The 13,964-nt window shown below is 51.2% G+C and overlaps 4 protein-coding genes across 4 annotated transcripts; 2 read left to right on the top strand and 2 right to left on the bottom strand.

The window, feature by feature from the left end:
• Positions 1-751: 751 nt before the first annotated feature.
• Positions 752-2,017, bottom strand: NECHADRAFT_77809 (uncharacterized protein; the record flags this gene model as incomplete). The annotated part of the gene is made up of 4 exons (XM_003052578.1): positions 752-754; positions 1,148-1,182; positions 1,374-1,513; positions 1,893-2,017. The coding sequence occupies 4 exons, from the start codon at positions 2,015-2,017 to the stop codon at positions 752-754; spliced, it is 303 nt and encodes a 100-aa protein (XP_003052624.1).
• Positions 2,018-3,987: 1,970 nt separating this feature from the next.
• Positions 3,988-7,121, top strand: NECHADRAFT_36371 (uncharacterized protein; the record flags this gene model as incomplete). The annotated part of the gene is made up of 5 exons (XM_003053082.1): positions 3,988-4,056; positions 4,211-4,296; positions 4,509-5,693; positions 5,745-6,691; positions 6,751-7,121. 5 exons carry the CDS (start codon positions 3,988-3,990, stop codon positions 7,119-7,121), a joined length of 2,658 nt encoding a protein of 885 aa, XP_003053128.1.
• Positions 7,122-8,046: 925 nt separating this feature from the next.
• NECHADRAFT_59162 (uncharacterized protein) lies at positions 8,047-9,304 on the top strand. Its single transcript, XM_003053081.1, has 3 exons — positions 8,047-8,099; positions 8,149-8,960; positions 9,013-9,304. Exons 1-3 carry the CDS (start codon positions 8,057-8,059, stop codon positions 9,148-9,150), a joined length of 993 nt encoding a protein of 330 aa, XP_003053127.1. The 5' UTR covers positions 8,047-8,056; the 3' UTR covers positions 9,151-9,304.
• A 66-nt stretch (positions 9,305-9,370) lies between these two features.
• Positions 9,371-11,262, bottom strand: NECHADRAFT_77806 (uncharacterized protein; the record flags this gene model as incomplete). The annotated part of the gene is made up of 2 exons (XM_003052577.1): positions 9,371-10,103; positions 10,157-11,262. The coding sequence occupies 2 exons, from the start codon at positions 11,260-11,262 to the stop codon at positions 9,371-9,373; spliced, it is 1,839 nt and encodes a 612-aa protein (XP_003052623.1).
• Positions 11,263-13,964: the final 2,702 nt, after the last annotated feature.

Below are 13,964 nucleotides of genomic sequence, written 5' to 3'. Positions count from 1 at the left end.
CGCCAGTCATCAAGTGCATACCTAGGATCATGAGGTTGGACGAGACGATGCAGCGTCTTGGTCAGGAGAAGCAATCAAAGGGGACCGTCTTGCTAGGCGCTGTAACAGATGGCTGATGCATGCAGAATCTGGGGTTTGGCCTAGGGCTGGATGACGGATCGGATTTGAACGAGATTGGATGATTTGAAGCAGATAGGTTAGGTTAGACCAGGGAAGGGAAAAATAGGGATAGTAATTACTAATTTTTTTTTCTAATATTAATTACTATTTTTACTACTAAATAATAGTATAATAATACTAATTATTAATTTTAATAATAAGATATTAATAATTTTTTAAAAAATAGCTAATAAATTAATAAATATATATATATATAATAAATAAAAATTATTAATTATATATATAATATATAAATATTTTTTAAAGATTTTATTTACTTAAATTAAGGTAAGAAATATTAATATTTAAGAAATTTATTTTTAATTTAAAAAGCTAAAAAATAAAAATTTATTTTAAAAAAAATAAAAAAAATATATTAATAAGCCTAAGTAAATTTTATAAGTTTTTATATTATTTAATTTTAAAAATATTAAAAAAACTATTATTATTAATTTTTATTTAATTTTTATTTAATTTTTTAAAAATATATAAATATCTATTATTAGTTTAATAATATAATAATTACTAAGTATTATTAAATTAATAATTACTAATTACTTAAAAATTCTACCACTAATTATTATTATTATTATTACTAAAAAAAGTAGGGTTAGTAATTATTATTTTTTATTACTATTACTAATTACTAAGTAATTCCCTTCCCTGGGTTGGACTAGAAGTTAAGAAGAGGAGAAGCCATGATGGATGGATTCGCCATGGTGTGGTGACAAGATGGATGGCTCTTTAGCAAGAGTGAAAAAATAAAGTGGGAATGGAAGGTGAGCGCGGTTGGACGGGAAGACTAAGCTTAGGAAAGAGCTGGGAACATCGTCATGGCGTCCAGGTCCAGGGGAAAAGCTCAGAGCTCAGGGCACTGAGCTGGCTGGAGAGACCGACCAGAGACGGCTGGTTTTTCGCCTATACTCCAGAAAAGGCAGGGTAAGGCGACTGCCATTGTCGGTAAGTGAGAAGGTAAGTAGGCAAGTACCTTACCTGCCGTAACCAGGTAGCCTGACGATGGGCCTATTGCCAAGTGTCTCATTGGCCGGGGTCGCGACAGGGACACGTAAAAAAATCCTGCTTGCATGGGGGGACCCAGAAGGCCAAGTGGGACATTTTGGACAAAGTCTCCAAACTAGAATGCGGAGATTCAACCCCAGATGCACTTGCCCCATGGGGGCATTTTCGGTACAATCGAGGTACTTCTCTCTCACCTTGCTTGACCTGCCCTGCAGTGCTCGCTGTGCTGTGCTGTGCTGTGCCTATGCTAGATGGGGGGACACACACGCTGGGGAAGGGTAAAACGGCAAGAGCGGCCCTAGACAACACCAAGGAACGGACGTCGGGCCGGCGACTGTTACAAATCCCGCCGTAGGTTCAGATAACAACAACTACAGCTACAGCTACAGTGCAGCTCTGCAGCTGGAATGGTTGCCACGAATCATCAGCTGTTTTACCATCCTTCTTTGCTTCTTTGCCTTGGAAACCTCGACTTCGTACCATCCCCCTGCGTGCTGTGGCTGCCAAAGATGCACGAATCGACACATGCCCAGGTCTGCCCAGGACTGCCCAGATTTCTTGTCGTTGCATGTGCCTCCGCCTCCGCGGCTTTCGCCCCGGGATGTTTTTGAGCTCCAGTGTGAGCACACCCCCAAACCCCCCGGCGGCCTAGACCTAGACCCAGAGACAAGCCCTTGACTCCGCCACAAGCTTGGCTCTGCCGTTTTACTTACGTTGCCTCGAGGTTCAGGTAGCCAAGGTACAGTACGTAGGTTGTCAACTCGCTGGCGTAGGGCGCAGTCCAGAGATTCTCCGGCCAACTCTTCTGCACTCCGTCATCTCCGCGGCGGAACGGCATGGCTGTATCTACCACGTAGTAGCTCTGTCAGATTTGCACATGCTGTTTCTTTACTTTTGATAGCTGATCTGATATCTCCTCTGCTTGCCGCGCCTATGGAGCAACGATTGCCGTCCACTGGGGAATCCTTCATGCTCACGTTTCTTTTTCCTCCTGTCCCTTTGTCCCTCCACACCTTTTTGTGGCTGTCTTTCACGCAGATCCAGTGGCTCCTTGGAGACGCATTCCCCCAGATTGATGCATTCGCCCACTCACACTCTTGGTTAGTTATTCCCTCTCCACACTTTCTTTTTTACGACGGGAATTAATTAGTTAATAATTATCTCGTGCGCACCTCTTGACCAAGCATTCATTTACGTACATACTTCCTCCTCAAGTAGCCGCCTCCACCGTCTGCCGACTCAATCTCGCCTTACGGATACTTGAACCGCTAGATACCGCTACGCCGCCTTACCCCCGGAGAAGGCGGATGTGCATGTACCTTGGGGGTCTCGTCCCTCCTTCCACCTCCAATTTCCCCGCCCTGGCCCTTGCGCCCGCGCTACGCCGTCATACCTTGCCTAACTCGGCAGCAAACTCCATCCTCGACACCTCTCTTACAGTGCACAGTTCTGACGGTACGACTCTTGTACCTTGCCACACCATTCCTGCTTAGGAACTTATCTCGAGCTCCCATCTTGTCTCCTCTCTTCCCCTCTTTGACCTCTTGACAGACGCCCCCGTACCGCGGAAAGGAACTTGGTCCCTCCAGACGCTGGGCGCACCGACGTGGCAAGCCATCTTACTCGTCACTCAGCTCACTCGGTATACACCACCGCCCACTACCTTTACCGTGAACTTGGCGAGGAGAGACATTCTCCTAGCAGCAGCACCTAGGTAGCCAGTCATTGACCCGGCTCTGGCTCTCCTCTCGTCAACTCTCACTCGGCTTCTGCCACCCCGAGATTCCAGTTCCAGTTCCCAGAAGCCTCCTTGCTCGCCCCAGGTTTTCACGAATCCCCAGGTTCTTTTCCCCGGGTTCCATCCCATTCATCTCATCATACATCCACCTCCTCTCCATCTAGCCCGATCCTGAGCCAGTTCGTCGGGTGCTAAACCGAGACCTGGATTGCAAACCTTGACACGCCCATCCACTTCGCTTGCTTCTCCATTTCCTCCGTGGACGTGGAGAGAGGGTCCCCTGCTGGCCTTGCATTCGCCTTGTGTCCCTCTCAAATCTTTTCTGTTCCTCTGGGTCTCTCCCCTCTTTCATCCACATCCACATCCACACATTTGCCTGAGCCTACCGCCTCTCAACACTCACCTATATCGACCTCGACGGCGTCAGAAACACCGTGGCCTTTTATCTTTAGGATACGAAACAGCCATAGCTGGAGCGTCTGATAACTCGGAAACAACACCGACAAAGCGCTGGCAGCTCGGAGTCATCAGCCGAACACTCGCCCGCTAGATTCAGTTCCTCCACCTCCGTCACCACCGCCAGAGTCAACCACGTCTGGGGGTACACACCTCCTGTACCTCGCGGCCCAAGAGGGGGAACAGCCGAAATAGCACAGGAGAGGGGAAGCGCTAAGGGGTGTTTTGAGGCTTGCCTGTGCCCATCCATTATCTCTACAGTACCTCCAGTCTTGTACCTTGGGCGGCCGTGCCCTCCTCCCTCTCTCTGTCTGCCCCCCCGTAACCCCCGATCCGACGCTCCCCCGTCGGCGGAAGACATCCCATCCCTATCCCTCCTTCTCGCGTTCACGGGCCACCGTCTATTTCTCTCCACATGCCATGCTCTGCCCTTAACGCACCCCGCAATCCGCCATCTTTGCCTGCATCTCCCCAGCTCCAAATCTGTCTCGCCTTTTCCCTCTCTTCCATCTCTTCCATTTCTCCTCAACTCTTCTCCCCACAATTTGATATCTTGAATTACGTGAACGACCCGAATGCTCTGAGGCCTTGCCTTCTCAGCAACCGCGTTCACCATGCTTGCCATTCAGTCTATGGAGGGACCTCCTCCTCCTCGTGCCCTTCCTGGTCCCCCGGCGCCTCTCGTCGCTCCAGAGCCCACCGAAGTTCGCCAGCCAAAGCCCAAGACGCTACCTTGCAAGTACTGCAGCAAGCGGTTCAGGTCAGTTACTATGCGAACGAGATCCTTATCTGAATGTTGGATATGCTGACCATGTCTCGGGATGCAGACGCGTTGAGCATGTCCAACGACATGAACGTACTCACACCAAGGAGAAGCCATTTTCATGTGGTTGGGATCGCTGCGGAAAGACCTTCGGACGAAGGTACGTTATGCTATGCTCTAGTTCCGCTATATCCCACCGTTCCTCAGCCCGTCCCACCTGGCCACTCACTCATCACTTATCACACAATTACCTAACGTTGTCCCCCTGCTCATTCTCTTTCTCTTTCTGTTGTTGTTCATGTCTCATCCTAACTACGCTTTACTCCTGATCATCGCCCAAGTCTTCTACACATATGCTTACATGGACATCAGGGATCTTCTCGTCAGACACGAGAAGCTCGTGCACCTCAATGAAGGTAGCAAGGATAATAACCGTCCCAGGAAGTTGTCATCCAATACTTCCACTGCATCTCACAAGAGCTCTGTATCTGAAGGTCAGATCAGCGCCGAGGCCATAGCTTTACAGCATCACAACGCAGCGCGACCTGCACCACCTCAACAGCCGTTGCCTCAACCACAGCAATTCCACCATGGACCAGTTCCTCCCCAGGGGCCTCCTCAGGGACCCCAAGATCCTCGCGCACAGGCCAGACCCGGAGCATGCAATCTCGATCTCTTGTCCGACGCCGCCCTCGCAAGCTCAGGCAACGCCGTCCAGGGACCGACCAATGGAGTACCTCCACCACATTCCCCAGATGCTCGAAGAAAAAGCAGCTATGGCGACACTATCGTGGCATATACGACTGATCGACCTCGAGAAGACCAACCTCTAGGATCTGGCTATGTGCCCCAACAGCCTCCCAATGGCTCCTATGACGACTATAACCCTTTCCTAGACGAGTTCGCTTCTTCTTCGCATTTCCTCCCTCCCAATTTCGAAGCCGAGCAGCAGATGATGTGGTCCCGAAGTCAAGGAGGCGCAGCTCAGCGTCGATCATCCAAGTCTGCACTGTTCCCAGGACGCTTTCCGAACATGCCGGCCGACGCGCGAGACTCAGCGGACCCTGCCCGAGGACTTGATGATTCGGCTCGAGCATCAGCGCTACGCATTTCTGTCGCCGATCATACCGTGATCAAGAACAGACTGGATGAGTTCTCTGCCGTTCTCCCGAATGACTTTGTGTTCCCATCTCGGCATACTTTGACGAGATTCCTCGAGGGCTACATTAGTGGTCTTCACGAACACTTGCCCTTCTTGCATCTTCCCACGTTCTCTCCCGCCGAAGCTGCTCCCGAGTTGCTTCTTGCTATTTTAGCCGTGGGAGCACAATACCGCTTTGAGAAGAACCGAGGCTATGCACTGTGGTATGCCGCCAAGTCGGTAGCAATGGAACAGATTCGACGGAGGCGCATCTCCGAGGTTCACGCCTTGTTGCCAACCGCAGCGGCTTACAGTCCTCATTCTACTAGACCTTCGCCTAGTGCCACATACCGCCATTCGTTTGCATCTGCCCAGTCAGAGCGTCCGGCAACCCAGGATACGCATCGAGAGCCTTAGTAAGTGATTTGTGTGCTGAGCAAGCGATTTATTCTAACCATTCTGTGCAGTTCTCCCAACACCCCCCAGGCAAGAATCGAGACAATTCAAGCAGTCTTGCTCCTCTTCGCCGTCGGCCTTTGGGGCGTACCGACGATTCTTCATGAAGCATTGTCGTTGCAGAGCAACTTGGCCATCTTGATTCGGGAAGAAGGACTTGTGGCCGAAGTAAATCAGAGTGCTGTCAATGACTGGGAGACTTGGATTCGACTTGAAACTGCCACACGGACAAAGCTGGTTGCTTACTGTTTCTTCAACCTCTGCAGTATCGCTTACAACATGCCGCCACTGCTGCTAACATCAGAGTTGAACCTCCTATTGCCGCAACGGGGTAAACTCTGGAGGGCGGAGTCAGCCTGGCAATGGCAAGAAATGCGCCAGTCGACGCCTATGATCGAGCTCACCTTGCACGACGCCTTTTCGCGACTCTTTGGACGGACGAACCAAGGGCTCCCACAGCACTTGTCATCATTCGGAAGCTATGTTCTGATTCATGCACTGATCCAACACATCTATCTGTTGAAGCAGACATCGTTTGCGACTGGTCTTCCGTACAACATTCACCGAACGATGAAGCCCCAGGATGTTGAGGAGGTGTCGCAGGCTCTTCGGGTGTGGCAGACCAGTTTTGAGGACCAACATCAGCTCAGGGCAGCCGAGTCGGGTCACTACAGCGTATCGGACTCGATCGAGGGCGGAACACTGGATTTCACGGCGACGGCATTGCTCCGACAAGCGTACATCCGGCTGTATACTGATGTAACTCCGTCTACGGCGCTCGAGACCCGGGATCCGCTTTTGGTGGCGTCGGCCCTGAGCAGGACCCCCTTGCTAGTCCGAAGTCTAAGACTGCACCGGGCAGTGTTCCAAGCGATCCATGCGCTGTCCATGTTGGTAAAGGCGGGCGTCAACTATGTGGCCAGGACAAAGTCGGCCGAATGGAGCATTCAACACTCACGTGAGTCATGACATCAATGCGCCTCTTATTTCATCAGCTTGCTAACTAATGTTTGACAGTTTGCAACTTTGAATGTGCTATTCTGGTAGCCAAGTGGCTCCTGACCATTGCGGCGATTGGGCCCAACGACGCTACAGCATCGCCAGAGGAAAAGAACCTCCTGGAGATGGTACGGCGGATGCTGGATGAGACGGAATTTGCGGTTCCGATCGACCCTTCGCTAGCGGGACCCAACTCGGGACACGGACCGAACGACACGGCAACGAGCGATAGCGCCAAACTTCGACAGCTCGCCAGCGCGGTGGTTCGGCTCTGGGCTGAGACGTTTAAAGGAACGCACATCTTTGAAATTGTCAAGGTTATGGGATCAAGTCTTGACGCTTACGCGGACTTGATTGACAAGCCGCGAGAGAGAACTCCTCCGGTTTGAACGGCTGAACCAATCAGTACTGAGGCTACCCGTGTGCAGTTTCGCTGAGGACGGCAGGGCTGCTGGGATGAATACCCTTGGAATTTCTTGGCGTCTGGCTCAAGGGAGCAATGATGACAGGTGCGGTGAAGACACCTGTCGAGGCTCACAGCAAAATTTGGGCGGGTTTATTTCTGATTTGAGGTCATGATGGCTTATGACATGGGATTATCGTGTACACTAGGCGTTTTGGACGGACAAGGTTCGAGTCACTTGATGACGAATCAATATGATGAGGCAGGGAATGGTTTTGTGTGCTCTGTGGATGAAATGGGTAGGGTATTTGGGAGACAACAAGAAACAGTTGATATTTATGTGTTTAAACTGGACTTGATGGTTGACGTGAGACCAAGTATGGACCTAGATACGTGGTGTAAGACTTGTACTCGTGACACGACGTGAAAATGGTGTCAGTTGACGTAGTTTTGTTTGGCAAGACACTGCCAAGTCGGTAGAGTATGAGTATAATAGGAGAAGTGTTGTTAGAGTCCATCATGTGACGAAGTTGATGGTGCTGGTACGTGCACGCCGGGGGGATGGATCCGCGTCTCCATCTCCCCACAAAGGAACACAACGCACGGAGACGGAGAATGCAAGCCAAGATGGAGAAGCATGTGAGCGCCGAATGTGGGGAGGGGAAGGGGGAACAAGAGCCGAGAGTGGAGGGCGAAGTTGACAAGTGACAAGTTGATGATAAGCGGAGACTTGTGTTCCTGTGCCTCGGCATCCCGAGGTGTCGAGGTTGTTTTCTGGAAACATCAGCCTCGGCCTTTTTTTTTATTTTATGTATTAATCATACATCTCCTCCTGTTGGTATAGATTTGATTTGTAGATTTCTCTTTCTGCGATTTTTTATCTCTTGTCTTTTATTGCAACGTCATACTAGATCTTCCGCCATGCCGTTTGCGACTGAACTTACCCGCCGCCTGGGCATTAGAGGTTCGTATCATGCTGAAACACCATGACATCTGTTACTAACGCTCATCAGTGCCCGTCGTCCAGGGCGGCATGATGCACGTAGGCACGGCAGACCTGGCCTCTGCCGTGTCCAACGCCGGCGGCCTGGGCATCATCACGGCCCTCATCTTTCCCACGCCAGCCGCCCTCCGCGACGAGATCCGTCGCTGCCGCACCCTCACAGGCAAACCCTTTGGCGTCAACATCACCCTCCTGCCCGCCATGGTTCCTCCTGATTACGGAGCCTACGCCCAGGCCATCATCGACGAGGGCATCAACATTGTCGAGACAGCCGGCAATTCTCCCGGTCCCGTCATCTCGCAGCTCAAAAAGGCCGGCGTCACCGTTCTGCATAAGTGTACCACCATTCGCCACGCTCAGAGCGCCGTCAAGCTCGGAGTCGACTTTTTGAGCATTGACGGTTTTGAATGCGCTGGCCACGTCGGCGAGAGCGACATTACAAACTTTATCCTCCTGAGCAAGGCGCGTCAGACCCTCAAGGTGCCATTCATCGCCAGCGGCGGCTTCGCAGATGGTCAAGGTCTTGCTGCTGCGCTTGTCCTCGGCGCGAGCGGTGTCAACATGGGTACGCGCTTCATGTGTACCCAGGAAGCGCCTATCCATATTAAAGTCAAGGAGGAGATTGTGCGAGCGCAAGAGACTGACACGACGCTTCTGCTGCGACGGTGGAAGAATACGAGCCGTCTGTACAAGAACAAGGTCGCTGAGGATGCGCTCAAGATTGAGCGGGAGAGCACCACGGGAGAGTTTTCAGAGGTTGCGCCGTATGTGAGCGGTAAGAGAGGCAAGGAGGTGTTTATCAACGGAGATACAGAGCACGGAGTAAGTTTTGTTCTTTTGAAAGCAAAGTAACAGTTACTGACATGATTTCTAGGTTTGGACCACAGGACAGGTCATCGGGTTGATTCACGACATTCCTACCTGTGATGAGCTTGTTAGCAGGATCGAGAAGGAGGCAGAGACTACACTGAAAGAGAGACTCTCGCTGATTGTGCCAGAGTCAAAGCTATAGAGCAAGAGCTAGAGCTAGAGCTAGAGAGAGAGATGGTCTTTGTATGATTTATTTTAGAACTGTTCATGTTGTTTTAGACGCATCTATAAGCGCGCTATAGAGTTTGCCGCAACTCTTTTTGATCTAAGAATCTATGCACAAAAGACTCCCGCCCAACTCCGTTCCTTTCCGAATGAACCAGTTCCCTTGTGTATCGAATCCCCTTTTCACTTCGTACATCTCATCCCTGTGCTTGTTGGAAATCCTGTAGTCTATGAAACGCCGAGTCAAGTCTATGCCGCTTCATCTGATCCGGCGATCCCGTCTGTTGTGCTTGAGGCTGCGGTCGCTGGACGATCAGCTCTGGAACGCCGCGGCTGTCGAGAGACCACTCCTTTGCCTGACAGAGGCTCACACCCGTTTCAATCAGGGAAATTTTACCGCCTGGTCTTCCCATTCGCCAACCTGCTGGTGTTGTGCGAGGTCCTTGTTCGTAGGCTGTGTCTGAGGTGAGATGGAGGTTCATCTCGAGGATGGCACCGCGGAGGCCGCAGTAGACTGTTTCTGATAGATCTGATGCCTTGGCTAGGCAGTAGATTCTGTCTAATGTTGGACTTCCGATGTGGAGTGTGGCATCAGGTCTCCAATAGTTACGCCTCGATAGACCATGCCACGGACACGCCGTTCCGTCTGCAGGACGGCACTGCTCGCATTCTGGAGCCCAACCCGACCTCCACATCTTGTGGTCATCTTTTTGGCTGGGAAAAGGCCACTGAGCCGAACACGGGAGAGCCGTTGTGTGGTGGTACGGCTTGGGATACCGAAAGTCAAAGAGACGAATGTCTGGAGCCGTGTTGCTGCCGGCGACGAAACGCTCTGTGCCGTAGACGAGGAGGGAGCTGCCGGCCTCGTAGGGCTGGAAACGGTCTCGGTAGACGGCGTCTTGTGCCGAGGGTGTGCGTATATCAAACAGTCTGACCAGGGGTTAGCAACTCGATTCGAGGTGTATATCATAGAATATCCTCACCTATATGTACCGTCATCCCACGCACTCAACAGCAGATTCTCGTTGCCTCCACCCTTGACAGGTTCAATAGCCCGGATGGTCGTCTTTTCACCTAGTCGCACCTCTGTGAGAGCAGCTGCATCATCGAGCGGCCTTGGGTTGCTGGCAGCGTTGCTAAACTGTATCCCCGTCGGGGTGAGCTGTCCCCAGCGGAGAGGATTTCGACTACCCCCTAGAGCGCAGGCTACAACGTCCTTGCTCATGAATTTGGCGCTGCGTAAAAGTGATGCCTCGTCGTTGGGACTTGCTTGGGAAAAGTCGTGGTACGCCACGGGGCTTGTTTCTGAAGTGTTGAGGTCGTGAATGGTGAGAACTGAGCCTTTGCCACTCGCCAGGAGGTTGCTTTGAGGGTGCCATTGTAGAGAAGATACTGCGAGTTGTCCTGGAGATTTCCTCATAGGATCAGACGCATGGTTGAGGAGGGTGTCGTCTGCTGGCTTGAGGTTTCTCAGAGGAGTTGTAAAGTTGTCCTTGGCTGAGAGAACTTGGATATCCCCGTTGGCTCTCCCAACCACGACACCTGCAGTTTCCTCATCTTCTATCACTGAAACTGCCGTAACATCACCGGTTCCAGCTCGGTAGTCAAGGGCCTGCCCCTGAAGCTGATGCCACACATCTGGCTGTCGCTTATCCACCGGCTTCACCCGTACCAAGAGGTTCTCACCCACACCCGCAGCAACAATCTCCTCCGCGTGTGACGACGAAAGACGAGCATCGAGTACAGAGTGAAAAAGCACAGACTGGCTCCCACTGACCCTTCGCTGAAATCTTCCCGGCTGCTGCTTCTTCTCATAAAGCACATTCATCCAAAAGCCGCGCTTCTCCCAGCACTTGTCCAAGTACGTGGCGCGATCAGCGAGTGAGCCCCACGTGGTGCCCAGACCAGTAGGTACGTCTAGAGACGGGAACCGGGTCTTGACAAAGGTGCGCCATCCGTCCTGGTGGATGAGACCCTGCGTGCGGCGGCTCAAGGCCCCGACGTGGGCGACGTCGCGGGTCGTGTCGAGGTATTCGACAATGTCGAGGATGAGATCATCTGGAAGGCTCACCAAAGACTTTTTTTCCATGGCTGTATCTTTGTTGATTTGTTGTATTGCTCTCGGAGCATTGTTTCGTGAAAAATAGTCGGTCTAGTTGTGGATGAAGGAACTTTTTTTTCTTTTCTTTCTGACTCAGGCAACCCTTTTCTTTTATCAACCACCCAGTCCTAGACTTGTTCAGCCTCGTAGGCTACAACGACTCTTGAATGAGGATATGACTCTAGATGTGAGTCATAAAATATTGGTTTGCCATGGATGGACAACATAAGCGGGAGGCAAGGTAGTGTTGCTAAAAACAGAGGGCGTCATAGCGGGTCTAGCTTACTTGGGTATCACGTTCCGATAGATGCATACGAATAGACACTGTTGATTGATTCCTGCGGTAACCATCCGTCTTAACTGATACAAACTTTAAACTATCTTGCCAAGATGGAATGAGTGGAAGGAAGTGAACTAATTCGAGCCGAAGAAAGGCGCATATTGCGTCTATAATAAGAGCCTTACATTATTAATCAGTGTTGGTAGGAAACTGGATAGGAAACTGGAGGTGTGAACGTACCAAGTTAATGACAGTAATCGATCAACCTCCGAACTCACCGTTTTTTGCCAGGGTAGTAACTCGTGCATTCTGATTGATCAACATGAGCGAGACTCCATCAAGAGAGAGTTAGGCGAAAGACTCAGGGAACCAGTCAATTTCTTCCTGCCCGCTCCGTCCGCGTCGCTTCCATCGCTGTCTATCTGTAACCCACTCCCAGTCTTTATGGCCCGGATGCATGTCAAAGTCGGAAGTCTGGCTTTGATCAAGCAAAAGGTCTTCCTGCTCTTTCGTTTCTGCCTGGTAGGCCTGCGAAGGGCCACCGTCCTCTGCTGTCGCTACCAGGGGCGCATTTTCGACAAGTTGCCAGCTGCCAAGAGAGTCATTTGGCGAGACACCCCGTGCCACCTGAGCGGCTTGAATTGGTGTGTTGTGAATACATTCAGTGTGAGCACGGCTGTTTCTTTGTAGGAAAGACGGCAGCTGGTGCAAGTGTCGCTCCAACGTTATCTCGCTCGGCGCCGTAGACATCTCGTATACCAGTTCATCTTTGTCGAACTCAGAGTTGCTGACTGAACTTTCAGTTTCCTCGGATGGTGGTGTCGAGACTGGGGTTGCAGTCCTAGAGGTAAGGAGAGGATTGCCGAGCTTTAGCTGAGGGACGATTGGTGCAGTACAGGTGTTAAGGGGAGAATCGTCGAGCTTTGATTGACGGTCATGTTTGATGTCTTCAATACGTTGACGGAGTAGGCTGGCGCATGCCTCGACAGACTCTTCCCCTTGGAAGATAAAACCACAACTCAAGGCAAAGGATTTGACAAAGGGGCCGTCTGCTAACTTCCTGCTGAGCTCTGAATCTTCTAGCCTTATGAGATGCTCGAAAACAGCAGCGATCCCAAGCCATGCCTCCCAGGAGGCATTTAGATGGTTGGACGAGTTGGCTAGGAGAGCGCTCTCATCGCCGCAACCCGCCCCTCGCCCAAAGACGACATCGTGATCCAACTCAGATACGACTCGCAAGTTACTTGTCTCGGTGCCATTGTCGAAGATGGCCAAACTCCAAGTAAGCTCAGCCATGAGATGGATGCCATAATGCTCATGAGGAGCCAGAGACCCGATGGCCTTCTCTACAAAGGCAATTGCGATGTATCCTCTGTCGGACTGGTTCCAGAATAGGGCTGTGGCCTGGAGTGACGTGGATTTGTTGAGAGAGCGATCCCTCTGTCCCTTATAAGGCCTGGCCGAGGTGGACTTAATAGACAGACCCGTGACATCGATTTGCACCTTGAAGTATTGCATGGCGAGTAAAACTGTGTCGGATGTTATCAGCCTAACTTTTCTGCTTTCCCCTTCTCTGTCCTGTTGGAGTTCAACTGAGAGGAATTGAGACGTACCCGTGTCGGTACACTGGACAGAAGACAAGCGGCGAGAATAGAGACTTTTCTCCGAGGGCTTTACGATCCATGAGGTCCCATCGAGGTTTAAAGATAGCGTCAGGGGTGGGATTGCGGCCGGACGTTGACCCCTTTTGAACGTGGTCAGGTTGGCAACGAAGTGCAAGAAGGGACGTCAGGGCTGAATTTATGTAGTCACCTTATTGGTGTATCTGAAAAAGGTCTTTCAGGGGGTCTCATGCCGCCACATTTTTATTCCTATTCGCCTTGCTTTCCAAGCCGGCCCGGTTGCGAATGACCATGATTATCATCACACTTTCTCGTCTTTCCAAAGAGATGATCGAGTCAATTCTTAACAGGGCCACGTCATCTTTCTGCCTTCGACCGCTAGCTCTTCCAATTGTCATTTCGATTCTGGGTGTGGTACGTGATGGTCTCAAAGTGCAATCCCAGCGGCCTCCCAGCCTGCAACGCGACGTCATGCGCCCCGAACCAACGCATGCAAGATGGAATTCACAAAGTCGGTCGAGTTTATTAGCCTATCATATGTGTTTTCTCGGCCGCTCCCTGTGATTCTGAGGTGCCGATATGCAGCACTAGGCTCTCACAGCCTTGGAACCTTGCTTTTGACGAGCTCAGCGCGTAGGAAATCGCAACACGTGGAGGCCCAAAGCACTCGGGGTTGCGGGCATTGTATCCGAAGCTGTCATTATATGGTCGGGCTGCTTCAAATTGAGCCCTCAAACCCTGCATAGGAGGACCGTTGCTGACCCTCCCGGGTTGCCTGGTCCACCTTA

The sequence above is a fragment of the Fusarium vanettenii genome, assembly GCF_000151355.1.
Source record: "Fusarium vanettenii 77-13-4 chromosome 3 genomic scaffold NECHAsca_2_chr3_3_0, whole genome shotgun sequence".
NCBI classification, from domain to species: Eukaryota; Fungi; Ascomycota; class Sordariomycetes; order Hypocreales; family Nectriaceae; genus Fusarium; species Fusarium vanettenii.
Note: the sequence above shows the minus strand (reverse complement) of the source record. Positions and strands in the feature narration are given on the sequence as shown.

Coding starts and splice junctions, on each gene's coding strand:
- NECHADRAFT_59162 (XM_003053081.1), top strand. CDS start 8,057: ATGCCGTTTGCGACTGAACTTACCCGCCGCCTGGGCATTAGAG. Junction 8,100..8,148: donor CCGCCGCCTGGGCATTAGAG/GTTCGTATCATG, acceptor AACGCTCATCAG/TGCCCGTCGTCCAGGGCGGC. Junction 8,961..9,012: donor ACGGAGATACAGAGCACGGA/GTAAGTTTTGTT, acceptor CATGATTTCTAG/GTTTGGACCACAGGACAGGT.